The sequence below is a fragment of the Apteryx mantelli genome, chromosome 1 (genome assembly GCF_036417845.1).
Source record: "Apteryx mantelli isolate bAptMan1 chromosome 1, bAptMan1.hap1, whole genome shotgun sequence".
Lineage (NCBI taxonomy): Eukaryota > Metazoa > Chordata > Aves > Apterygiformes > Apterygidae > Apteryx > Apteryx mantelli.
In genome coordinates this window covers 104,478,160-104,505,877 of record NC_089978.1, presented here as the reverse complement: position 1 = coordinate 104,505,877, position 27,718 = coordinate 104,478,160, and the positions used below count along the sequence as shown (strand labels likewise).

Here is a 27,718-nt window from a genome sequence, read left to right as displayed (position 1 = left end):
GCAAACCCAAGCTCCTCCCCGCCAGAAGACACACAGTTATTCGGGTTTTCTCCGGAAAAGCACCACAGAGCGTCCAAGCCCACTTGTTCTCCTTAAATGACATCTCCTACTACCACTGCTGGAGGCAAACCCCCTAGCAGACCGTTAGTCGCCCTGAGGACGACATTTCTCGCCGTCTTAGCACGATACGCCCGTTGACATCCCCCAGCGCCCGCCAGGCTCGCCGCCGCCACTTCACCCCGCCCCCGCAGCGGCGGGGAAGGCTGCCTGCGCATGCGCAGCCGCCCGAGGCTTCCGGGAGCGGCGCGGGCGCCTGTGGTGCCGACAGCCGGAGGGACGGCGGCGGCGGCCGGCGTGGCGCCATGGACGTGGCCACGGCCGGGCTGGTCTCGTGCCTCCTGGTCGCGCTGGCTCCCCGCTGCGCAGGTGGGCCCGGGAGGGCAGGGCGCTGCGCCTTGGCGGCGGGGCGCGCGGAGGCGGCTCGGGGCGCCCGCCGCGTCCGTTAGCCAGGCGGGGTCGGGGCGGCTCGAGTCTCGCGCCGCGTCCGTTAGTTAGCCAAGCGGGGTCGAGGCGGGGGGAGCGGCTCGGGTCTCGCGCCGCGTCCGTTAGCCAGACGGGGTCGGGACGGGGGGGCTCGAGGCTGGCGCCGCGCCCGTTAGCCAAGCGGGGTCGGGGGGCTCTGCCGCCCCTGGCCCGCGGCGGCCGTTAGTGGGGGGGGAGGGGGCGCGTGCCCAGTCCTCTCTCAGCCGTGTGGCCTCTGGCGGCGCCGCGGAAGCCCCCGCTGCCGGTAGCCGCGGGTCGTGCTTTGTGCCTGGGCTCTGCGCTGCTGTCCACCCGTGCCCCGCCGCCGAGACGCGCACTTGTACCTGCTATTCCCGGCTCGGCTCTCGGTTGCATTCAGTAGCCTTTGTGGTGAGATGTGGTCCTAGAGCCTGCTGGCAACGCGGGGGCTGTGGTGTAGGCACAGCTCAGAGGGTATAAAAGCAGCTCGGGGCCTTGGATCTGGATTGAGTGTATCTTCTTGAGTGAGCAGGGCTCAGTATAAATTAGCCACCCGGTGTCTTGGGTTTTACTGTGGATAATGCATTTAGGTAGCTGTCATTATCCAGTTTGCATTGGGTGTACCTGCTATATATGAAAAATAGTGGCTGTAGTTTAAGTGTGTTGCAAACAGGTTTTTGAATCATATTGTTTTGCTTGAAAGGCATGTCTGCTTAGCTTGGTAGAGCATAAAGTATAAATAGAGAAATGAGAGAAGTAAGATTGCAGGATTTGACCTCATGTGATAGCAACGTGTGCCTGTTGTTACATTTTTAAGCAGAAGGAAACCACATGTTGCTCAAAACCTGCTTTTTTGAGAGAGAGGTGTCAAGCATCCCAGATAACCTGTAAATTAGCTTCCTGCATACTTACAGTACACAGCAAAATGCAGCAGAGGATATTTGGGCTAAGCTAGTTTGAATAACGGAAATGTTATAGCTGTGGACTAGTGTGCGTATGCGCTTCTGAAACTAAGCTAGGCCGAGTTCTGGTATCTCAATATAAGATTGCGTTGCTCCAGTTTAGCATACCTAAAAGAAGGCTAGAGGCCATTTTCTGGGGTCCAGACTTTGTGTTTGTGGTAGGATTCAAGTAAATAAACAGTTTTGGGACCTCTTCTCTTTCTTCCTTTCAGCTTTTTGATATCTTCTGGTTTGTAAATGAACACTTAGTGCATCACCTCAAAATTCCAGTCCCAAATTGGAAGTATTGTGAAACATGCAGCTACTTTGATTAACCCACACATTTATAAAAAATGAGTAACATGCCACATACCACAAGGGTTAGAAGAAACTGTCCTGCCACAGAGACCTCTCACCTTCTGCCTTTCCAAAAACAGGCGTTCCTTTCTGCCACTCCTGGTTAAAAGTTTTTGCAGTAGTTTTGGTTTTGTAGAGAACCTTTCTGTCCATGAAGCCAAGAACAGTTTGGTTGTCTCTGGTATGGGTTTGGTTGTGGGTTTTGTTGTTGTTTTTGTTTTGTTTTAGTATCACATGTAATATGTCTCCTTCCTATGCTAAAGGTTGAGTTAAAGTTTCCATTGGTTCCACCCACATACTTAACATGATGCTCTACTTTGCTCTCTCCTGAAGGGGTATATTTGTGTCTGGCTAAAACTAGTTTCTTCTGTTGTTAGATGGCTTTTTGTTATGCTGCCATGTTATGTAATCTTTATTATTTTCAACCATCACTTATTGAAAATATTCACTAGAATTAATAAATTGTCATTTATTCTTTGAATATCACTAACTAATAATATTAGAACAGAATTTTATTTACTTGAGTTTATAAAAATATGACAAGGAAGGGAAGACAGGAAATTTTGCTAATATTTTTTTTGTCTTTAATCTCTTTCTATTCTAATCTAATCTCTTATAATATTGTCTTCACTACCAAAGTGTTGTGGTACTTTACATCAAGAAGCATGAATTGATCTTAAATGTGACTGCCTTTAATCAAGAGTAAAATAAGCCAGCAAGAAGTCTTGATTTTAGTGAGCAACTTTAATCTGGTTTTCATTTGTTCATTTATGAAAAGTTTGATTCTAATTATCTAAATATCTAAAATATGGGGATTATCTGAATCTTGGCTATCCTTTTTGCTTATCATAAGATTATGCTTCACACATATCTACATAAGCAGCTACGGTTATAATAGGCATTTATGTTTTTAATACTTTACACATGGAGAAAATGGTGATTCATTGTACATGTAAATTTTTTTATATACTTATGACTTCTATCAGGCACTATTTGGAATGGAAACTAAAATTCAGTTAAAATTCATGGGCAAATTATTTTTAAGTGAAGTTTTAGATTTCTCAGATAAAACCAGTGTGAGTGTATAAGATACATATCTCTAATATTGATTTATTAAGCAATGGAAGAATTCCCTTTAATGAGAGAATTCACCATAAGCAGCTGATTTATCAGGATTTTAGAATGATGAGATCTTTTCATCTCCTGCTTCTGGTGAAGAAGAATCACAGAATCACAGAATCACTGAGGTTGGAAGGGACCTCTGGAGATCATCTAGTCCAACCCCCCTGCTCAAGCAGCGTCACCTAGAGCACATTGCACAGGATTGCATCCAGGCGGCTTTTGAATATCTCCAGAGAAGGAGACTCCACCACCTCTCGGGGCAACCTGTTCCAGTGCTCTGTCACCCTCACAGTGAAAAAGTTTTTCCTCATGTTAAGATGGAAGTGTCTGTGTTTCAGTTTGTGCCCATTGCCTCGCGTCCTGTCGCTTGACACCACTGAAAAGAGTCTGGCCCCATCCTCTCGACACCCTCCCTTCAGATACTTGTACACATTGATAAGATCTCCTCTCAGCCTTCTCTTCTCCAAGCTAAACAGGCCAAGCTCTCTCAGCCTTTCCTCATAAGAGAGATGCTCCAGTCCCCTAATCATCTTTGTGGCCCTTCGCTGGACTTGCTCCAGTAGTGCCACATCCCTCTTGTACTGGGGAGCCCAGAACTGGACGCAGTACTCCAGATGTGGCCTCAGCAGGGCTGAGTAGAGGGGGAGAATCACCTCCCTCGACCTGCTGGCAACACTCTTTCTGATGCACCCCAGGATACCATTGGCCTTCTTGGCCACAAGGGCACATTGCTGCCTCATACTTAACTTGGTGTCCACCAGCACTCCCAGGTCCTTCTCAGCAGAGCTGCTTTCCAGCAGGTCAACCCCCAACCTGTACTGCTGCATGGGGTTATTCCTCCCCAGGTGCAGGACCCTGCACTTCCCTTTGTTGAACTTCATGAGGTTCCTCTCCGCCCACCTCTCCAGCCTGTCCAAGTCTCTTTGAATGGCAGCACAGCCCTCTGGCGTATCGGCCACTCCTCCCAGTTTTGTATCGTCAGCAAACTTGCTGAGGGTGCACTCTGTCCCTTCATCCAGGTCATTGATGAAGAAGTTGAACAAGACTGGACCCAGGACTGACCCCTAGAAAACAAGCTTTCCAGCTTTTTTTATTTGCTAATCTGTTTCTCAGCCTTTGACTGTCTCTTATACAGAATTGTTTGGATAAACTTAAATAAAACATACTGATATCAAAAGTGATTTTGTCACTACAGCAAATTGTGGTCCCAGATGCTGAATCATTGTCAAACTGCTGAAGTTATTCAAAAACTTTTAGGTTTAAAGACAGGCTTGTCATGATTTCTACATCTGAAAAAGATGGGGGGGGGTTGAGGAAAAAAATAAATCATTGCTTTTTCTCCTCTGTTATGAAGGCTGCTATTAAATAGTGTTATAACTATAGTTAATGAACTATAAGTCATGAAATAGGTACTGTAGGAGTATACTTTCATGCTCTTCATAATTCATATAGATTTAAAAAATCGTTTTTGTTTGAACATTTCCATTTTGAGTGAAGTGATGTATAATTTCAAACAAATTTTGATCTAAGAAATTGTTTTCATTTTAAACAGTGTTTAAAGATTCAAGATTAGCTTATAAGGCAGCTGCTTTTTCTAAGACAGCAAATCCTAAGTTAGTCAGCATTGCAAAGCTCTCCATGAGGGTATGTGCAAGTCAAGGCAGTGGATTGAGTCTTCCTGTCTCCAATGAATTCTCTCTCTTCACCTGTACCAGCCATACTAGATGATGTTATTTCCTATATTCAAATTGACTATTCTTTGAAAACATCAGAAAATTAAAATAAATGAAATATTAAATAGTAGATTTTGAAAGGGGTTTTTTTGATACTTCTTTCTTTGGTTTACTCTCCCTGAGATGGGAATTTAATTTCAACTGCTTTGACTTGGTAAATAAGCAATTGGAGGTTGTGGGGAGGGGGCTACATTTTAATTTTAATTGTGGTTGAATCCATTCAATGCAGTTGAGCCTGAAATAAATCAGAATACATACAACTTTTTACTGGTTTCTAGCTAAATCATGGAACTCCTCTGAGAATTAAATATTACTGAGTTTACTCCTTCAGTCCTGTATTGCAGCTTATTAGGATTCAGGGGATTAATTTAGGGAAGCAAACACAAGCATTTACTGAAAATAGGGAGTAACATGTGGAAGGATGGATGTGGATTGCCTACATGTGTCTGCATTATTGAGAACAAGTGTCATGTTAAACCTACTTGAATTTTGGCTATTCTGAAATAAAAGGCTATGTGGATAGAGCCACATATATTTTGTCATAGTAATACTTTTGAATCTGTATTATGTACTAATCTCATAAGCAAATGGGCAAATTTATCTAAATTAAACTATTTCAGTTTTCAGCTCATTAAAACTTGTTGCAGTTCACTGTCAGAATGGAAAGATATATTAAGTGGGGATCTGTTAATGATCTATGTGATACAATAGTGAATGCTTATTAAATTTGCATATAACTGAGTGGGAGGAGCTTACAATTGTTTTGAAAAGCTGGAATAGAATTGGGAAGTATCTTGACAAACTGGAGAAACATTCTGGAAAAAGTACAGTGATCTTGAATAAGGACATGTGCAAGGCTCTGTATTTAGGCAAAAAAAAGAATGAGAGTGATGATCTAAATAGTAGTTCTGCCAAGCAAAGATCCAGAGCTACAGTGCCTTGTAACTTCTATTCAAAAGCTCTAGTGCCATGCTGTAGAAAACCCAAAAAGTACTGGGACACAGTAGTGCTAATTAGAATGAAAAGGTTGGGTCATGTGTCTTTAAGCTGGACTTCCATTTATAAATTGCATCTGGAGCATTGTGACTTTTTGGAGTATTCTGTTTCAAGAGAGTTCAACCATTTGGAGAGAATGCAAAAAGAGAGAAATGAAAATCATTCAGAGAGCTAGAAAATATGACTTACAAAGGAAAACTAAAGGAATTGTTGCTTCCATTCAGTTTTCTCATCTTTCTTTTCTTATGTTTAACCTGGTCTTCAAATACATATGTTTTATTGTCATAGACAAAAAATACATGGACTTAATGTGTCTAGAGGAGATCTAGGTTAGGCTTCTGGTTTACCAGTCTGTAGACCCTTTGTTGTCCATGGACCATGAAAGATAACTAAGCAAGCATCCTCGTAAGGAAACTTATATCTGTTCTGCAGAGATCCAGACCTCCAATAGACAATACTGTGAAATCTGATTTGGGAGCGCTTTGCTTTTTTATTTGCAGAAAGCTTTTCCTAATCTCTAATGATGAGGATAGTGAAATATGTTCAGTAGATTGGAGGCCTGTAAAAATACATGATGCAGTGATAGAGACCGCAAAACTTCTCTACATAAACATCTGATGATGTGGGTAGAATTGGCCAACTACTTTCTCCAATGTGAAATGTAAGTGATCTTTCAAGGTTTCTTTCAGTCCAGTTTCTGTGCCTCCACTATATGAATAGACTATTAGAAACTGTTAAAATGTGAATTGTTAATTGTTACCTTTTAATAGAAGTTAGCCAAAGAGATTCCTCAGAATATAAATTTATAGTTAGCTCTCTGATCATATCCGTCATCCTCATCTGCAACAGGAGGTGGAGTGAACAGGTGAAAGCAGCATAACTGGGACCTGGAACCTTCAATAAATAGTTATTTGGATTTGGAGAAGAAATTTGATTTCCTAGTGAAGGTAGCTGTTTGAGTTATCAGGATTGTCAGTCAGGACTGGGAGATCTTTTTGAAGTAATCATCTGTTTTCCTGACAAGGCAAGGAGGAAAGTACCTACTCAAGTTCAGGACAGATCTGTAAAGAGTGTGTTGTGGTTTTTCAGTGTTTTTATTTATTTACTTATTTGTTTTATTTAATGTTTTATACCTGATGGAGCCAAAAGACTATCTTGTCCAGTGTGTGGTCAACAGTGGCTAGTAGTGGAGTGAGAAGGAATACACAAGCAAACATAAAGTGGCACTTCACAGCGTTCTGTTACAGGATCTACAGCTTCGAGACTGTGTTTAATAGCACTCTGGATTTTTCTTCTGAGCAAAGTCAGGTAGAGCATTTAGCACTCGCAGAGTCCTAAGGGAAAGAGTTCCACAGCTTAACTATGCATTGAATGAAGTAGCAGTTCATTTGTTTGAGAGTTAGTGATGCTTGTTCTGATGCTTCCTGCTTTATGTTAAAGAGACCGCAAACAATCTTTTCCCGTTTGCCTTTCTGAGGCCACTCATTAGGTGTCTGTAGGCTGTCCTATCCTTTCTTTAGTTTGCTTTTCAGGCTGGAGAATCATAGTGTGATTGTTCCTGGGACAGAAGCTGTTCTGTACCTTGGATTGTCCTTGTCACCCTTCTCTGCCTTTTCCCATTCTATCATCTGTCTTTTTATGGGAGGTGGGGGCTCTAAAGCTGCACACAGTGTTGAAGGTAAAAGCGCATCATAAATTTATGTAATGACATTAATCTTTCCATGTTTCTTTTCCCTCTTAATTCCATATCAATTTCTTTCTTTTTTTTTCCTGCTTTTTTTAATTGCTGCTAAGCATGGAAATTGTACTTTCTGAAAATTCTATTAAAGCTATAAGGTCTTCCTTGAATGGTTGGTACAAGTTACTTTTAACCCTGTAATGGATTTTGAGATAACTTAACAGGTGGTATCTCTGACTAGCATATTTCTGTTTATCAGTATTCTGTAAAGGCTATCTTGTGCCACCAAAAACAGCTGTTAATGCTTGGTTCTAACAATTTGTAAGGAGGATTAAAAATGTGTAAATGTCAAGCTGGTGTCCAAACTCATTTAAACTTGCCTGAGGAAGTAGTCAGAGAAAGAAGTAGTCGTATCTGAAACTTTTGATAGTCATCTTTTGGTCCTATTATTAAAGCTGTTCTGAAATAAATGCCTCCTAATTTGCTGTGAGTGTTTTTATTCCAGCACTGAAATACTACCTCTTCATCCAAAATGGTTGTGGTAAAATTCATTGTAAGGTACTTCTAATCTGGATTTAGAGGATTTATACAAGAATGGCTCTTATTTTTGTATTACTCTACTGCTAACTAAATTGTTATCCAGAAAACCCTTGAAGTGTACATTCCCACAAATAGTATGGAACTATTACTAATGTCCTGACATCTCCTGTAATAGTCTTCAGTTAATTTCCTGAAAAGTTTCATGCTTTCCCATGGCAACTAGCATTAGACTTCATTGCAAAAATAGTCTGTGTTATGGCTGGAATAGTGTTGGATGAACTTCATTTCCTTTACAATAAAACCTACGGAAAAATCTATCTTCATAAGCAACCTTTTGTCTTCATTCTGGTGAGATTGCTAGTGGTTTCCTTCTTCTCTTTGCTGCTGGTGAAAGAGATACTTTTGATACCCTTTTGTCTAGCTGAGAGCGAAAATAAATTCTGATCTCTTACAGAACTGCTGAATATGTTCAGTGCTCTTATATTTAATGTTTAGATAGAGTAAAAATATACTACTCAGTAGATTAATATAAAGATGGTGTACATGGGTGTAGGCATAGTGCCTATTAAATTGTAAATATCAAGTTTACAGCTGTTTCCTTCCTCACTCATTTGTGCCTCCCCCCCCAGTAGTAGTCAAATTTAAAGGTTTTCATTTTATAAATAAATTGAGGAGAAATAAGTATACGAGTTTTGACTGGTTGTTTTATAAGAGTATTTAAGAAGTATCTTGGTGGCTGTAATGTTTTGTGTGGTTTTCAGAGGTATCTGTGTTGGCTTCTTTTCTCAGGTATGCTTGGACAGAAAACTCAATTTCATTATAAACATCATCTGTCTGAAGCCTTTCAAAGTAGGATTAGTGGGTGGGAGGTGATTTTTTTTTTTTTTTCCCCCCTACCCCTGCCCACCAATACCTTTGAAACATTGGCTTTAATGATTGATTTGAAATCCATATTCCATGAAGTTTCCTGATTTTAATTTGAGCACTTTAATTCCTACTTAAATACCCCAAGGTGTTACAAATTCATTTAGAAAAGCAAGAGAAAACGTCAGAATCCAGAGCTATGTCTTTACAATATTGTTTGTATTCAAAGACAGGATATGATCATTCGCTGTGATATTTGCCAGCTTTTGAAAAAGCTGGCCTAGCTTAAAACATTACTTGGAAGTCTGACATCAGTATTTTTTTGTGTGTGTGTGACTTGGGGAGAGTGTATTTACTAGTTAAATATAAATCTTGAAACAATTCTGTTTCCAGACTTGCCCTTCCCTATCTATCCTCTAATGGAAAATGGTCTAATAATTCTTACTGTAGAGCTTGATACTATGTATGAGATAAGGATTTGAAAGCATGGGAAAGATACTATGGAAGTACTATGGAAATATTTTTTTATACCTAAGGCAAACAAAACCAATAGTCTTAACAGAAAGTAGCTTTTTCTTTTTTATTAGTTTTAGAGCTCTGTAGGTGCAGTGTGGGTCTCAGCTAATATCACAGTAACTAATCCTATCTTCTTACAGTTTACTTCAAGATTTGATGTTGTTCAGTGTAAAGAGTCTGCCTCAGGACTCTCCTGTTATAAAGACTTCTCTTCAGTACTGCAACATCAGGTTTCTAAACCTGGTATGTATGCATGCTGCTAGAGAACATAGGAAACTCTGTCAGTTTTCTGTCTGCCTTAGGAAGCATTTTAAAAGACAGTAGTTGAATTATGTTCCAAAAAGAGATGGTTTGAAACAGGTTTTCAGTAATGCTGTCTAATAAGATCTTTATTACAAATAAATATTTGAACAGAGATTGAGTGCATGAATTTTTTTTTTTTAATCTCTGCAAATACACGAATACATATATTTACAGGGAAAAGCACTACCCTGCATTTGATGTGAAAGACGTCAATCTGTTAATGTTTCAGTAGGGCTAACATTGAAAAAATATTATTCTGAATTACGACATTAAAATAGTCTTCCACTGGATCATAGAGCAATGAACATTACTAAGCAAGATAATAAAGTACCTTCTTGAGTTGAGAAGCAATTCCTGACAATCTACTTAAATATGTATTAGCTTTTTTCTTTTCTTTTTTTTTTTTTTAATATGAGAATAGGACTACTACTTAGATGTATTGCTATGTCACTGAGAAGAAAGGAAATGGAAGTTCTCTCGGGATTATTGAAAGGGTAGGCATTTATGAAGTAGCATACATACATCATCATACACCGAGAGGGCTTATGAGAAGGAATTCTCTCTGAATTTAGTGGCACACGCATATCAGACATGTTATGCTTTGTATTTTCTTTTATGAAGAAGATGCTTTTTTTTTTTTTTTCCCCCTAGGATAATTGGCTGTGAACTTGGAGGGGAGATGTAAAGCAAGCATATGAAAACTGTTGTCATATCCTAAACAAAACATAATTCAGTTGTCTGCAGTGTCTTTTTCATGATGTTAATGTGGCTGTAATATTTTCCAGTAAGGAGACCTTGTAATACTTACCATGAAATTATTCTGGGGAATACTCTTATGAATTTAAGAGCCTGATTTGGTTATTTCTGTGCACATGTGTTCTCACTCTCTAACGCACAGGCTCCCTCTCCCATACATTCTCCCTCCTCCTGTCTTGCTCGCACACTTTCTTTCTTTCTTCTTCCTCCTTCCGTCTCGCTTGCACGCTCTCCCTCCCTCCCTCTTTGCTTGCACTTTCTCTTTCCCTCCCTCCCTCTCACTCGTGCTCTCTCCCTCCATCATATAGTGAGTAGTAGTATCCTTCCAATAAACTGTTACTCTTGCTTTTTTCCAAGTGTGCATCTCTGACAAGTTTGTACTCTCTATAATAATAGCAGAATTCTTTTCTTTATTAAAAGCTAATAGAACTTTTCCCCTCACCAATAAATGTATCAGTTTATTTGACAGCATGATATATACCTATTTCTTTTCAGAAATAGTCAGTAGGACTACTTGTATACATTCTAGCACAACTAAAATGTATGAATAAAACTAGTATGTGTATACAGAGGATTTTTTGTTTGAAGTTTTATTCAACCTCACAAAGAAAGTCTCATGAATATTAACAAAAGAAACTCTTTAAAGTGTTTTTTACAAACAGCATCATATAAAAACATTTTTAAAGACAATATATATTAAAATTTAGATGCTTTAGGATTTAGAATACTGTTGGAATGTTGAATGTTTTTCTAAATCGTCTTGTGATCTGCTTTAAAATAGTACAGTTTATATACAGATGTTTTGGTTTTTTAAACTAATAAAAACATTCTCAGTCAAATAAAGGGGAAATGACATCTTCCCATGAAACAAGTATTTTCTTTGTGAAGGGACAGAAATATTCAAAATTACTGTTTTTTACCAAAATCTGCAATACGTTTCTTTTTCAAACCTTTCCTTTCTGTCCTTTAGAATATTCCATGCTTTCTGGCTTTCTTTGTCATTATTATAACTGCTCTGTGGCTGATAATGCAGCCATCTGTTAGATGAATATCTAACAAAGCAAGTTATTTCCTTTGCTTGCTTTCTGATGATTCAATGTAGTTTTAATTCTTTGGGCATATCTTAGTCTGTCAGTTGATAGGAATAACAAATTCATGCCTGGTGGAAATTCCACAGTAAGGTCTATGAAGTTTTATTTTTAGTGAGGGGGGCACAGGTATCCACTGTCTAAGTTCTACATATCCTGGGTTTTCAAGGATGTCCAATATGAGGTACTAGGCAGAATGCCTTAGGTGAAATTTAAGCTCTGTAAATCTGTTATAACTGCTTAACTGGCATCTTTATTATGGTTTTAGTGACCCCCCCCTCAGCTTTCCTTGGTTTACATGTACGCCCTGTCTCTTCACCTTTTTTTTTTTTCCATTTACTCTGTGAGCTGCAGGGGTTTTTGTTTTGTTTTTTTAGTTTATATTACCAGAAAACTTTCAGACCAAGTGTTATTGCTATTGTAATTATGTAGCCTTACTGCCTTCAAGCATTGCCATAGAGTGGTGTCAAACAATTCAAAGCAAAAGGTACCTTACAGGTAGCCAGATAAATTTCAGTTATTGTAAGTATCAGAAAGTAATTCCTTTTCCCGTAGCATTGTTACTCCCCTTGGTCCTATAATAGCTAAATTGTATACCAAATTGAACACCTAGAATTCTGCATGTCTCAAATCAAGTTTGATGGTAAATACATATTCTTCAGAAAACAGAATATAAGATCATCTATGATGCAGTTTGGTTTTTTTAATAATTATTTTTCAAAGGTGGAAAATAAAAAGAGGGGAGAGAGCTATCCAGCAGATGAGTCTAGCATGCATTCTTCCTGGTCTGGTCTTTCCTTTGATATTTTGGTCATTCTTATACATGTCCTGAGACTTAACCCTTGCCTTCCATAAGTCATTTTATGCACTGTTCTTTGTGTAAAAGAAAACATGTGTTTACCATAAGTGAGTTACAAGAACCTACTGTATGGGGAGGCCTTGTTGAAAGGGATTTGTATTATGTTCTAGGCTATACATTGAATTTATGGCAGTAGCATGTGACATGAAACAAGTCTGATATGCCAGATCTGTTCTGCAACTGTGAAATAACAGCATTAGGTCGGTCTCTAGGAGTTTGTTGCTGAGATACAGATGTTGGATTCAGGAAGAAACATACTGGCTTAAATGCATTCAGACTGCTTATAATCTGTCTGTACTGGTGAACTACAGGCATTGAATCTTACAACTGCTTATATTTTAAAGGAGGATTTTGTGTACTGAGGAGAGAGCTGCCTAGTCAAGACAGGCAAAGGAGTACCTGATGCACATCTCCTTAGACTATACATTGAAGTGCCATTTGAATAGCGTGGGGGGGGGAGAGTTAACTCTTATGTTTATTGTTATTTAGTTTCACTCTAACCCTCTACTTCTTTTCCAAAGAAGTAGGTTACCCTTAAATTGTTTACATATCACTTATCCCAATTTTTACATAACTTAGCATAACTTTCTTGTAGGTCAAACTAATCTGAAGAGTCCTCAAGATATTCAGGTCTACGTTGTAAATACAAACTTCACTCTAAGGTGGAACTACACTGAGGATGATAGCCACGTGATGTTTTCAGCTCAATACCGCTGGTAAGTAGTGGCTTTCTGCTGAGCCAGATAAGTCTTCCACTTATTTGTGTTAGAAGAGCAAATTGATTGATTAATTACTACGGTTCTTGGTGCTACCGTGTAGGCTTTCTGAAATCCAGGAAGTAGAGGCCAGAAAATCAAATCTTGAACTGAGGTAGGATCCTGCAGGGATCACCTGTCTAATTTATATGTGAAATTGGATTGTTTGCTGATAGTGATATGTTATAAATGCAGAGCACGTTTAGTAGTAATGCTCAATATTGAAATGGTTCTTGGAGAAGACACACTGCTACACTTGAAACTAGTGTTTAGATTCCTGTATTCGTGTGTGTGTGTCTTTTTTTTAATTTTTTTAATTGAGCTGTGTTTTGTCAACCCCTCCCCCAACGAGTACATAAAGAGTTTGAGAGAATTTGCAGTGTAGATTTTGAAAATTTTGTCAGTGTTTGTGGACCCAGATTTCTGATCTGCAAATTGTAGTCACCAGATGAAAGAATGTAATTTTTGTTCTTAAATGTTTAATTGTTTTTCTTCAACTGTTTTATATACCAATACATATGTATACCAGGACATCTGGCATTTTGTAGAACTTTCCTGACAAGTAAATGTACAAAAACATTTCTGAGATAAAATCACTTAAGGAGTTCTTTATTTTATGATTTCTTAGTTTATGATTTTTGGATTTAAAAAAAGCTGGGCTACTTCCTTAATGTGTAGATGACAAACTGTTGCCCTGAAAATACAGGCTTATTTCAAAAACATAATACTGGTCTGTCAAAGAAAAGATAAAGATAGGAATGGAAGATAAAATTACTTCTTCAGGTCTGTGCCTCTTTTTGGTCAGATCATCACTTTATAATGTCTGAGATGTTTTTTTGAAGTCAGGTATGGTTGTCTGTTAACTCACAGGAAACAGCTTCTGGGAAGCTAATTACTCTATTCCAATGTTTTCTCTTATTGGTGAACTCCAGTTTTCACCTTTGTGTTTTTGCGTTCCCCTAGTCTACATCCCTTGCTAACGTTGTTTTCTTTATTTTGTGTATGCTCTCTAAGTGTTTCTTGCAATCAATATTTTTAAATTTCTTCCAAGGGATTATAAAATAAATGCCAGACTGGGATCGTGCACTCAGGATTTAATTCTGGATTTTGACAGTTCTTCGGTGCTCTTTTCTGACATTTTGTGTTTACATGGTGAATAAAGCTAATTGGTATCAGACTTTGTAGATTATGGTTAACTTTGGCTAATAAAGTAATATAAATTAAATAGTTGATCTATGAATTCCAGGCTAACTAAATAGATAACATGGCTTACACTGGTGCTGGCGATAAATGCCAGAAATTGCTTAGTATTTGTTTTATTAGCATTAAGAGGAAAAGTAAAAAGAAAATAAAAACTTAGATTGTGGTGTTCTTTTTTCTGTTTGTTTGTTTTGTTTTTCTTTCTTACAGGTTTGAAGACTTTGAGACAAATGAAACAGAATGGAAAGAGTTGCCTGGGTGTCAAAATGTCACTCGCACTGAATGTGACTTTTCCTCAGCAATAACTGAATATTATGTTAAACATGATGTGCGTTTAAGGGCTGAAACAAGGAAAGACAGGTCTCCATGGTCCAGTATTTTTGAAATGATTCCATATTATATAGGTATGAGCTCCATATATAGTGTAATGTTTTTAGTTAAATGTCCTTCAGCACATTATTGTGGAAAAGTTGCGTGATTTCCATAGCTCATAATAACATGAGCTAGTGACTTTCCCAACCTTGAAGTAGTATAAGGTATTTTCAGGTCACGGAATGCTACAATTTCCTCTTTCTTCTGGTGAGGGGAAAGTATTAAAAATAATTCTGTTTTTCAGACAGGATTTTCTGTCACTCTGTATTTCTCTGGAATTGGGGAAAATCTTCCTGAAAATGGACTCTTCTGGAAGTCTTCTTCTGACCTTGCAACTTCTTGTTAGCTAGAATTTGTATAATACTGAAGCCTTCCCTCAATATTCCTTTGGTTTGTTTGGGCCAGTCTTCCTTCCTTACTCATTTTAAAAGAAATTTATACTGATTTTCATTACAGAGTTTGGAGAACATTAATTAGTAATACTGCATTTTAACTTCACTCTTTTCAGAACCACATAACACCGGTAGTTTATTAGGTTAGGTTTCTATTAGTTACTGCCAGAGAAGAATTAAAAATAATATACTATATGCAATTACCATTTTATTAATGTGAATGACTTTTGGGTGATTTTTCTTTAAAGAGTTTTGCTTGACTGCCTTTTTTTTTTTTCTTTTAATATTTACAGCTCAGATTGGTCCCCCAGAAATAGAGTTGCAGTCCACAAATGGAGTAATAAAAATTAAGGTTTCTCCTCCAGAAGCAAATCAGGTCCAAAAAATGTGGATAGATGATCTGAGTTTTAAATATAACTTAGTTATCTGGGAAAACTCATCAAATGCAGAGGTATGATCATGCTTTGATTTTTATTTTTTAATCTTAAAATAACTGCCAGAAATATACTTCAATTACTTAATGCTCTAAAATATAATTGTTTTGTTATGTAACTGTGTATAACTGTTGATCTGCACTTGAAATTTTTTTTTTTAATTAGAGAATTTTATTAGATATTTTATGAGTGAGCTTTTTATTTCTGTAAATAGAAATACTGGAACCAGGTGCCAATGCATGAGGAAGGAGGTAAAGCCATTTCAGATAAATTGGGACAGGAGCCAGACTTGGCCAGTAGGAACGGCAAGGGGGTAAGAGGTCAAGGCAGTAGGAAGAAACATTTATAATAAGGCATAGGGAGGGGGGAGATAAGATGCTTACTTGCTCTTGATGAGTCCATATAGCTTGACTGCAGCTCTCAATACTCTATCCTGTGTCATTAAGCAAATACTTTGTTTTTATACTGTAAGTTGGGGTGTTTTTAGGGATTCTTTAAAGGTCGTAGAACAGAGCAGTAAATTAGTTTTCTAGCCTTCATGTATGTCTCATGCAACAGAGTGTAACTGTTCTCTAGAGATCAAGGTAGAAAGTCTCTGTCTTCTTTTCCATGTTAGGGGACTTGATGGTTAGATTAGGGTAGCAATTGAAGAGATACCTACGTTCATTTGGAAGACCTAGTCTCAGATATTAAAGGGAAAAAAGCGTGAAGCTAAGTGCAAGCTGTGTGTACTGGTCACTGAGACGTCTGGTCAGCCGAGTGGGGTGGGAGCAGTGGGGAGGGGAGAGAATGTTTATTGAATGAACTGAGGGATGCAAGTGCACTATTGCTCCTCTAAGTATGTGTCTGAATATGTGCTGTGAGTTAAGCTTCATATAGAGGGGTGCTGCAGGCCCTTTCCACTTACATGTGTAAAAGTGTGTGGCATCTTCCTCCCACTCGTTCACGTGGCTAAGCTGGAAAATTGCCTTCAGCTCATCTATTATGCTTCATGACCTATTTTAGCATTTTTGAGGGTATATTATATAAATGAGCTGAAATCTGAAAAAAAAAAATTTTTTTTAAAACAAGCTAATCTGGAAGAACAATTATCTTCATATGCTGCTCACAATTGTTTCTTGCAGTTCAGAAAACAAAGTGTATTTCCTACTGACACAATAAATGATCTTGCACCAGAGACTACCTATTGTTTGAAAGTTCAAGCAACCCGTCCTTTGGATTCTCAAGAGGGCTTATTCAGTCCCATTCATTGCATAAAAACTACCCGTAAAGGTACAGAGAAAGATTGTTTTATTTTAAAATATGGTTACTCAGGCTGAAACTATTGGAAGGTGAATTGTTCTAAAACAATAGAAATGTGCAGAAGTACCAAATTCTTACTCATTTTAATATAACAGCAATCTTAATACTTATTTAGATTTCCTATTTAAAATATGAATGCATATAAAGTTGAGCCAAGCTTTAAAAATTGTTTTTTTATGGGCCTTGACTCTTTATTCTTGCAGATTCTGAAGAATGGCTTAGTGGAAGTTTGCTTGCAACTAATGGCTTGTTTTGCATGTGTACATGAAAAGTTATTAAGCCTGAGCAGTGCATAAAAGAATTTTAAATGTTTATTTTAGGAAAAAATTATACAGTGGGAATGTAGAAAGTCAGGCATTAGTTTGAACAGGTGGTACATCAACTCTAGTGTTTTTTTTCCTCCATCAGTATGCAGTACTTAAGAAAGCTTCTGCTCTCTCCTCTTATGGGGCAGTAAGAGGTTACTTGCTCCTAAGGAGACTTTCCTCCTACCTCCAGTAACAAGTGGGTTTTAGTTTTTAAAACATTTTTCGCTGATTCGGAATTTTCAAGTAAAATGTTTACTTGTATCTTTTGCCTTAGATCCCTTACTATGTGCCTGCACTGAGCAGAGGGTGGGTCAAGAACATCTTGTTGCTTCAGATATTCTATGGCTACTGTACAAGGCCTCTGAGTGCAGGAGTTTCATCAGTGTTTGCTGCAAATAAGCTGCATGCTGTGCTGCTGCCCATCCGCGCTGAGGAGTGGCAGGAAGGGGGCCTCGTGAGCGTGGACTGGCTCTCTTAACAGCCGAGCCTGAGCTAGGTACTCTAAAAGGCTGGGGACGTGGCAGGTGGTTCTGTGCTGTCTTGACTTTCAGAACCTCCAAGTAGAGGTTCTATTATACATCAGTTCCCCAAAATTAGGGGTTCTGCTCTGTTTCTGTGCCAGATGTACTTGCCTGTCTCTGCCTGGAGCCATACCTTGCAAGCAGTGTCCTTTCATGCACTGAAATTAGGAGTGCTAACGAATGGTGGAACAGATAAGGATATGGACACTGGCTTTGATGGAAAATAGAGTGATTTTGACTCCAGGAGTATGTCAGTTTGGCTGTTTCTTTGGGGCCCCAGGGTGTGCATCCCTGGTATTTCTGAGATGGAGCTTGATGCTGTCCAAAACCACAAGGAAAAATGGGGCTCACAGATGTTGAGGAAGAAAGGAAATAAGGAAAAGAAGGAAGGCTTTGGAGGATCTAGAGTAAAGAAGGTAGGATAAGCAGGAGCAGACAGAGGACAAGCATATGTAAGGGCAGGAGATAAGCTTAAAAATAAAAAAGGCTTGTGGGAGGCTAGCAGTCAAAGACATAAAAAGACAAGGCTGCTACTTGGGCCTTATGTAGCATGCAAGCCGTTTGAAGGGTCCCAGCAGCTCTTGGTTGTTCTAGAGCCTCTGAGGGTGTGGCATGACACCAGAGACCTGATGGAATAATCTGTTGTGGTAGACCCTGTATGCAGATAGATTGAAGATCCATATGTCTCCACAGGCTTTCAGGTCACTTTCCTCTGAGAGAAATCAGTTCATGTATGCCAAAACCACATAAGGATCTGAAATGGTATAAGGCAATTGGAGATGACTGCATTCAAAAAATTCTTATTTGTCTAAGCCAAGTTGCTAGTGTAGGCAATCTGTGTGGCAATTAAAATTTTGATCATTTAAAGTGTACTTGTGTGATGGGTTATGACATGTGATAGTTAAGAAATTCATAAACTTACTCTTCTCAAATGTCAAATGTGTATTTTTATTGCTGACCTTGTTTTCAATATTTATTTTGTATATTGTCAGAGAGATGCTGCAGTTCAAGCTTTAAATGTTGCGAAATCCTAAATAAACTGGAGATAAAGCTAGGGAGAGAACTTAAATTTATTGTAGTATTCTTATGACTAATAAATACGATCATCAGGAAAATAACTTTATGTTGACAAGTATATTTTACATGTTTTTTCAGTCAAGTCATTGCTAATGCCAGTTCTTTATTTCTACTCATTTTAATATGTCCGTGCTTATTTTTTTCCAGTACTGATTTTTAACCGATACCTTTTTTAGCAATGATTTAATAAGCTTCATATATCATGGACTTGAATTTGCCATCTTAATAATGAAAAGACTATCATAAATTTCTTAGTTATTGAAAATATACCATGCCCATTTATTTAATACAGTGAGAAACTGGTGTACATAATGGAAAGCTTTTTAGTGACTGTGGGCTTTCTTGTCGTTTTGTGCAGCAAAAGACCTACTTTGTCCAACGAACGTGAGAGTTCTTGCTTTGAACATGATATTTCATCTTCACTGGAATAGTCAGTACAAACAACGTGTGAGCTATACTGTACAGTATCTCCTGTGAGTTAAACAGTTTCTATATGTTTGTGTAAACAAGTTCTGTTGTTTTAAACAGTTTATTGTATTTTAGAAACTGTTACTAGAAATTAAAGTGCAATACTTGCAAAAGTGGCTTAACACATTAATTGAACCATTTGATACCTCATCTGGGCACGGTGTGACCCCTAAAGGGATTGCAAATAACCTAGAGTTTCAGGATACTTGGTTTCTTTTGAGAGTGTTAAATGTTTGATGGAATGGACTTCTAAATATATACTAAATAGCATTTCTGTAAGATGTAAAGTTTGCTTTGCTTAGATTTTTTTTTTAGATATGAAGAAATTAGACAACTAGAAGTTGTGAACAAAATACAAGTGTTAAAGGTTTCAAATGTCAACCTATTTGATTACTTCTGCTCAGATAGTTTAAAAAAATAATAAAATAAATATGTCTGCAAACCTGTATCTTAATGTCTAGTTGTAGCACAAATATTGTGGCCATCATCTGGATGTTTTCTAATTTCTTGACTTGCATGTAGTTTTTCTGTGCTTTATACTAATAGAGGAGAGATACCTCAAAATGTAGAATCCTTTTGGAATTTCTAGGGCATGTCAGACAAATAATCAACTTAGTAGAACTGTATGAAAAATCTTAATTTGGACTTTCATAATGTTTAAAACCAACATATAATTTTTCTATTAAGAGGCAACTAAAGCACTAATTTCGATATCCTGCTCTAGATAGCTTCATTGTTTCAATTATAACTATTAAATGATACTATTTTTTATTTATCTATATAAGTAAATTTTTTAAGGCCATTCTTCCAAAAAGGAAGAAAAGTATGAGGCACGTGTCAGCTTGTTTTCTCTAGAGTCCATGGACCTCATATCAAAAAATGTTAAAACGTATCTCTTCTAGGGGGTATTTAAAGAAACTTCATGGCGATTATTCAGCAAAGTGGCTCCGTGTACCTGGATGTGAAAACATCACTAATACAAAATGCAACTTCTCATCTATTATCACTACTACTATTGGATTTTATTATCTCCGTGTACAGGCAATGAGTGACTATAATAGATCATGCTTGTCTGATGAAGTGAAAGTAGATCCTCTGATAACAAGTAAGCAGATGTGTTTTCTTAAATATTTTTGTTTCTCAACCAACTTGTTGGTAATGCTAGTATTTGCAAAAATAAACTTGTCAGATTAATGAAATTGAATACATAATTCCAGTACAGAAACTCTGGTGGGAATCATGGCCTCATCAAGATCAGTGGGAGTTTTTCAGTGTTTTTTTCTAATTCAGCACAAGCAATATTTCACTATTTAGAAATATATCATTTGCTTTACTAAATTAAGACAAAGCACTATATGGCATTTTATAATCTGTCTACTGCATTAATCATCTTGTGAGACTGTACTGTAAGTAAACCTAATTTGACTTTTGCCGTTAACAGGGAGCAGCTCTTGATATCTCAGAAGAACAATGCAAAAATCAAATAATGTTGGAAATTACTGCCTCCATTTTCCTTGCTTCTACCCTTGTCTCCTCCTTTCTCTCTGTCCTGCCCCAGGGTAACCCTGATGTTTGTGCTGAATCAGTATTATACAAACACTGAGTTGCAACCCTGAAGACCTTCGTGAAAAAGCAGTGTCTTAGACATCTATCTTCTAAGTCAAAAACATCACACCCTCCAAAGTGAAATTAGTCATTTTTATCACTGCTGCACTTTTAATTTTGTGAGAAATGTAAAAGCTTACTAAAATGTTTGACCTCAAATGAGTTACCAATTTGCAAAGGTTGAGAAACATTTATCTAATGTGTAGAGTGGTATTCCGTTTCCTTCTACATTGAGGACTGAATCAATAGCTATTTTCTATGTCAGTTTTCCCTTGTCATCGAAGCTCTTGAAAACTAGATAATCCTTTAGTAAGATGAACAGTGACCTAGGTAAGCAATTTTGGAAATGAGAGCAAAAACCTTAATGATTCTCACTTTAATTATAACTGTGTGAGACTATCTTAACCCTTGTAATTTGTCTCTTATCTCCACCCCCTCTGCATTGAGTTGTAAGGCCCAAGCATGTACTGCAAGTTTGTATTGGGGGAAGAACTCAGTGAAATGGAATATGAATTACTTGAGACATTAAGATTAAACAAAAACAATTGCAAACATCAAGCAGGCAAGTCCCCTTTCAAGAAATGTAGCTTAAAAATCAATGCCTGCTTCTAAGGAAGCACCACCTCCCTAAGGCTTACCTTCAATTACAGAGAATAACAGAGAGCAACATCCTGTTTGCAACTCTTGCAAAACAGGCGATACAAACACATAATGTTTCTTCAGAGAATGGAGAGTGCATTTTCATTAATGAAGAAAGCTGTTTAATGGCACTACTGAGTGATTATTACCATAATATAAATTATATCTTGAAAATATCAATTCTATTTTTCTTTTTTTTGTTGGTTCTCTTAAATTAGAATATCAACAAAATAGTACAGTGTTAGGTGAAGTATTCAGTAGTTTCAGTTTGACTTGCACAGATACAATCCAACCATTAAGTGTATTTCACATTACTGAAACCTGCGCAAGCAAAATATGAATGTGGAAAAAGAAAAGAATTAAAACCATTATTTTCTCAGCACTTGGCATTCTAAATAAAGCTATTAGTAAAGTCAGGCTACAACCTTTTAAAAATTGTTGTAAATTTAAATTGCAGTATTTTATGTGATGGTGGAAGACCTTTTTGCTTGTATTCTTTCAGTCTAATTTTTTACCTTTTTTAAAAAATGTCTTAAGATGAAATCGGCCCTCCCATTGTAAAAGTGGACATCAGTGATGTTTTGCTCCATATCCAGATTTCTCCTCCGGGAGGATCTGAGAATAAAGCCTTGAGGGACCATTATGACTTATCTTACCGGGTTCTGTATTGGAAGAATTCGTCAAATAATGAGGTATGAACTGTCTAAATACTTAAAAACATGTATGAAATTTGTTATGATTTAAATACTGCATTTAAGTTCTCCTTAAGATGTTTACTTTCAAAAGAGGCAGATACATGGTGTATCAATCGTGCAATTCATCTGGGTATTTTTCTAAAAGTTTCTTTTAAAAATCTGGTCAAGAAGACTTAGCACAAAGTAGTCGGAGATTTTAATCTTTTTCTGTTGCTGTGACTATATGTAATGATTTTGCAGAATTGCACTCTGAGTCCTGTGGACAAGCATACAGATGGCTCGCTTTTGAGTAGTGGCTGTAGGGTTCTTGTGGTGCTGTCTGTCTTAGGGTATGATTGTGTATGCTGTCTTAATTACTGTGGTTTCAGGCCCAGCTAATTCTTTTCTTTTTATATTTGCAGTTTTATAACTATATGTGTTCAGAGAGATGCATTAATGAAGTCTTGCATGCTTTAGTTCACATTTTAATGCATCTTTCCTTATCCTTTAAACTCTTCTTGTAGCAAAATATTTTTATAGTAATCGGTAAGCACGTGTATACGTAAACGTATCTGAGAAAATAAGAACACAGACTATGTGAAACAGGAAGAAGTTTCAAAGCTGAAATTTCAGTATGGTGTAAGCAGTTCGTTCTTGCTGATAAATATTTTCTGAATGCGCTTGCTTTGGAGAGGGTTGTGTGGTTTCTCTTATTTAATCCAAGTGCGGAATGGTGTCTAACTTCTTACAGAATTACTTCTTCAGTTCAGCAGAGGCCAAAACTCGAATCTAGCTGAGTGCTTCTTGTATTATTTATGTGCATCTTTTTTGCCTTCTTTTTTGCTTGCTTTCTTTTTCAGGAGGAAATGAAAATGAAAGTGATAAAACAGACGATAGGAACAGTTTCCGATCTTACACGCTCGACGTTGTATTGCTTAAAAGTACAGGCATTCTCAGAAGCTTACAACAAAAGCAGTCATTTCAGCAAGGACGAATGCATCAGAACACCAGGAGGTAGGAAGAATTTGGGACCTGTTACACCTTAGTTTAGAATCTGTTATCTCAGATTAATAACTATAAACGCACAGATATCGGAAAGATGTGCTCCATGTAGTTAAAAAGTTCAAAGTAATGACTATGAATTAAACCTAGTTCTGTACAGGGAGTTTTTAACGGGCAAGCTTTAATTTCATTGTTTTTATGATATTTTTAGGAGGGTGCAAGGAATCACTAAATGCTATGTTTTCAAGATTATTTTGTTGTCTTAATTTTTCTGTGAATGAATTGAGTTTTAAAAAAATCCTGTGCTGAAATGTGAGAAGACAAATCAGACTCATTATGGGTGTAGTAATTTTTTAAAGATAATGCCAGAGAATATGTTGCAAAGTAGAATAGGGGAGGGGAGAAAAACTTGCAAGATTCTGTAGCTTAAGCACTGAACAACTTAGGACTGTTCAAATGAAAGTTTTCTTTGATTACTAAAATATTTTGCTGTCAAAAGCTGGATTCTGTTACGTATACTCAGTCTACCACAAGGTCTCAGACTTAAGTCCTGGAATTGAACCAAGCCTATTAGAAGGCTTTCCACAGCTCCTGGGTTAATTCAGGAGGGCAGGACCCTATCTGAGCACTAAAGGGAAATGTCTCTCACCTTTGTGCACCTTCAATGCAAAAACTTGTGCTGAGGTAGACCACCAATATAGAGAATAGGTGGAATATCTGTAGGATTGATTTTATCCTTGATAAGCATCTAAAAAGGGTAGATGAGTTGCTCACTAGAAGGTTCTTTTTTCTCACCACTGGCTGTGCTGTAGTCATCTAAAGTTTGCAACTGGAGTTCCTCACCTCTCCGAGAAACTGTTTGAGTGCCTTTGTGCTCCTGAAGACCCTGCAAGTCTGGGCAGTCTCATCATTTCCCCGCCAAATAACCATGGGCTAGCTTCACTGTGGGTTCATTGCTTATTCTTGTTCCATAGCCCATAGGAATTCTTACTCCTCTATCTCTGCCTTTTCAAAGGAGCAAGCACCCTCAAATTACACATTACATTCCTTAGGATAAGAACCTGTACGCAAGCAGTATGATAATAGATTTCCATACATCAGGTGCTCCATGGTAACTATGTAGGTGCAGCCATTTTGTCCTGCTGTCAAACAGATGGATCTTGGTTCTGCTCCAATATACGAATGCCTGTGTTCTTATATCTGATAAGTATCTTTTCCTGTGTTTTTAATACAATGATCTAAGGTATTAGAACAGTATCATGTTGGTAATGATTAGCATGCCTGGGTATAGCACTATAGAAACATGAAATTTTATGATAAATACTTTAACAGATTTGGAGATCATCTATTCTTTAATCTTTCCAGTTTATGAATGCCTAAATTTAATATTTCTAATTCTTTTTTTTTTTTTTTTTTTTAGATAAAATGTTACCTTTGATCATTTTGGCAACATTCGTAAGTGCCCTGATTGCTGTCTTGGTTGTGGCAATGCTCATCATTTTTGTCCTGTACCAAGCATATAATCAGATCAAGTATGTGTTCTTTCCATCGTGCCATCCTCCTTCAAACATAGAGGTAAGATGAGATTTGTTTTTCTCATTCATTGAGCAGATGTATTTTTAGAAAAATAAACTGAAAATATTATGAAAAGGTGTTTCTCTGTATTTCCTGTGACATTATGGATATTTACCAAGATTAACTTTACAGGTTTTAACAATAAAGTGCAGGATTTCCTATAAAAAAAAAAAAAAACAGATGGTATTAACTTCTGAAATTCTATGATAAGCAAAGACTTTATTTTTGTTTTTTTTTCTTTTGTCTATGCAAAACTATTGCTAAAGATACTTCATTCCAGAGAGTACATGCATTTACCCAATGTGAGAATGTACTTCTGCCCGGCTATATCAGACCAGAAATGTTTTCCTGGTGTGTTATCTGGGAGAGCAGGCTCCAGCCATTTGCCTTTTCCCTCTTAGTGCATGGCACTAAAGGGGAGCTGTGTCCTACTCATTTCTTCTGGACTGCCAGCTTGATAATTTTTTCTTGCCACTTAGCACTTGATTTTTTTTTTTTCCTTTCTGTTTTGTTTTTTCACTTGCTGCATTAGTGTCACGCTATGAGTCAATTAGATCTCAGTGTTTCTTTGAAGGCTTCCTTAAAGGGAAGTCATGAATAGTGTGGAGAGGTATATAGGGATTGATATGTTGTTTTCTGACTCTTCCATTATTAGAATTAGAGAGCATCAAATCGGTTTATTAGGCGCTAGATTCAAAACAAGAGCCTCTTCAGACAGTGGGACCAGTGGATCTCTTAGCCAAAAAAAGGTGTGAGTGCAAAAAGTTATTTGGGTCAATGGCATGTTCATGGAAGAGAATCCCATGAAGGGTCACTGATTAAAAAGAATCTGCATTTGACTCAGGAAGCTGAAGAATTGGAAGCTGGGAGTGTACTTCCATCCTTGTGTTATCTGTGAAGTTTATATTGTATCTCTGACCCTCCTTCCATGTATTGCATTGTCTGAGGGGCCACATGTTCCAAGAAATGTTTTTGTTGCCTGTCCTTTAAAGCTCAGGGGAGGCAAAAATGCAAGCCCAATCTTTAGAGGAAGTTTTGCTGTAGCAGGCAGCAAATGCATCCACTGTTACCTGAACTAGTGGTCTGGATGGTTCAAATCTCTTGAGAAGGGCAGATGTTCTGTTTCCAGCTCTGCTTGGCACAGTGTACTACTCACTAGTGATCCCATTCTGGAATGAACAGGGCAACACACAAGTGTGGTATATTTTGAAATGTAGCAAGAGCTGCTCTTCCCTGTGCTTTCTTTGTTGTCTCTCTGAATATTGACTTGAGCAGTGTACGGCCTTCCTAACATGTATCTCCTTCTCACTGAAGCTCTTAGGATGTATAAGATACAGTGCTTTCTGAATAAATTAGAGAGTCTTAAAAGGCTTGGTATCCTGCTGCACCCAGCAGCTCACTTCCTCTTGCTTCCTTCAAACTTTGCTTTTCAACTCATCATTTGTAGACTTTGCAAACATGCACCCGTCACCCACTTGCTACCCCGTGTTCTTTGAGAATGCTCTAAATTGGGATTTTTCTTCAGTTCTTGAGTCTAGCTTCTTAAGGCTAGAATAAATGAAATATTGTAATTATATAGATGATTGACAACTACAAACATAGCAAAAATGTTAAAATTTTAGTCATTTTAGTCATTTTTTAGTTCTTGACTATATTAATGCAACTAAACTTCATCCTAACTTTCAGTTTGTTAGGGAAACAAATTGTGTATTATAGGTAGGAAACCCAGTAATGCTACAGAATACAAGAAACCAGATTTGCACAGCTGCTGTGTAGAATGGAGCCATTATTTAGGTATAATATGTGATTATTCCTCTCTTTTTCTCCTCTGCTTCTCTTTTTGCAGGATCTTGGAGGACAGCCTTTCAGCAGTCCCTATCTGTTAACTGCAGAAGAGCCAACAGAAAACTTTTGTATAATTGAAAGTATCATCACAGAAGAAACAAATCAAATTGATTTTAAAGACTACAAACATTCTAAACAGAGCTGTCGAGATTCAGGAAATTATTCTAATGATGATGATACTTCAGGGAGCAAAGTTTCAGAAGAAGTGCTAGAAAAGGAAATAGTATAACTTAAGAAAATAAAACTCAAATATGGGACTAGCAGCATAACAAGCACTTAAACTTTTTTATTATGAAAGTCTCAACCTAATGAAGACAGGATGACTTTGGGTTCTGAGTGCTGAAGCTCCCAAACATGAAATTTGCTAGTGGAAAGATACATTCCTTCTCTGCTGCAAGTGAACTCAAGTCAAAACACAATTGACTTCTACTAACTTGTGCCATTTTGACTGAATTTTCTGCTTATGAAAAAAGAATGCCATCTGAACAAAGAGGAGTAGATCTGTACACTTCATATACTTGAACTTGATAACATCAGTGAAAGTCTACTGATGTTCTGCAAAAAGAGTTTCTCGCTATTTAGGAGATTTGTTTTGAATGCCAGTGTGTACTGTGACAGAAGCCTTAAAATCCAGTGTTGAATCTTTGTGTATTTACACAGGCAGGAGGAAATTGATGCCTGATACAATTTTAGGAACTCCTCTGACATCCTCTCCCAGCCCCCTTGGGGCAGTGTTTTTTGGCTTGGCAGGTCCAGAGCAAAGGATGCAAAGACAGCAATAGCCTCAGCGAGGTTCCTCCTCCGAGCCTCCTTGTGGAACTCCTTGTGGCCATTGCTGCGGGGTGCTCCTGGTGCCTGCTCTCCAGTTCATACAGCTGTGTCCCTGCATCAGGGTGCTCTTCTCCCACAGCACTTAGTGATCTGGGCGAGTGTGGGAGTGGGAGGAAGGAGGTTCACTCTGCTTAACTACGAAGAAAAATTTAACAGTGGAAGCTCTTTGTAAAGAGAGATTTGGTCAAATTGTTTTGCACCACATGCAGGACAACAAACAATGAATGTCCAAGCCAGGTGTACGCTGCAAGAAGAAAACACGTATTATTAGTTTAATGACAAAGCATGTTAAGAGGCATATTCTTGATTTTGTTTCTTTTTTGTTTTGTGGTTAAATAACCAGAAGTGTAAAATATTTACTTCTAAATGAGTTGTATTTAGAAATGTGAATCTCTTAACAAAGAAGGAACTTATTTCTGTAATTAGAAGAAGGACTCAGGTTGCATTAAAAGACATTTTCTTAA

The 27,718-nt window shown here is 37.7% G+C and overlaps 1 protein-coding gene across 1 annotated transcript; it reads left to right on the top strand.

Moving 5' to 3' along the window:
- Window positions 1-302: 302 nt before the first annotated feature.
- IFNAR1 (interferon alpha and beta receptor subunit 1) lies at window positions 303-27,718 on the top strand. The gene is made up of 11 exons (XM_067299138.1): window positions 303-426; window positions 12,850-12,970; window positions 14,420-14,613; window positions 15,267-15,424; window positions 16,532-16,679; window positions 18,974-19,088; window positions 19,986-20,188; window positions 21,865-22,019; window positions 22,862-23,015; window positions 24,424-24,578; window positions 26,425-27,718. Exons 1-11 carry the CDS (start codon window positions 363-365, stop codon window positions 26,650-26,652), a joined length of 1,695 nt encoding a protein of 564 aa, XP_067155239.1. The 5' UTR covers window positions 303-362; the 3' UTR covers window positions 26,653-27,718.

What these genes read in the sequence shown, in the direction of transcription:
- IFNAR1 (XM_067299138.1), top strand. Translation starts at nt 363, where the DNA reads ATGGACGTGGCCACGGCCGGGCTGGTCTCGTGCCTCCTGGTCGCGCTG. An exon ending in AAAACTCATCAAATGCAGAG is followed by an intron (nt 15,425 to 16,531) that starts GTATGATCATGC and finishes TGTTTCTTGCAG; the next exon opens with TTCAGAAAACAAAGTGTATT. An exon ending in AGAATTCGTCAAATAATGAG is followed by an intron (nt 22,020 to 22,861) that starts GTATGAACTGTC and finishes TTTCTTTTTCAG; the next exon opens with GAGGAAATGAAAATGAAAGT.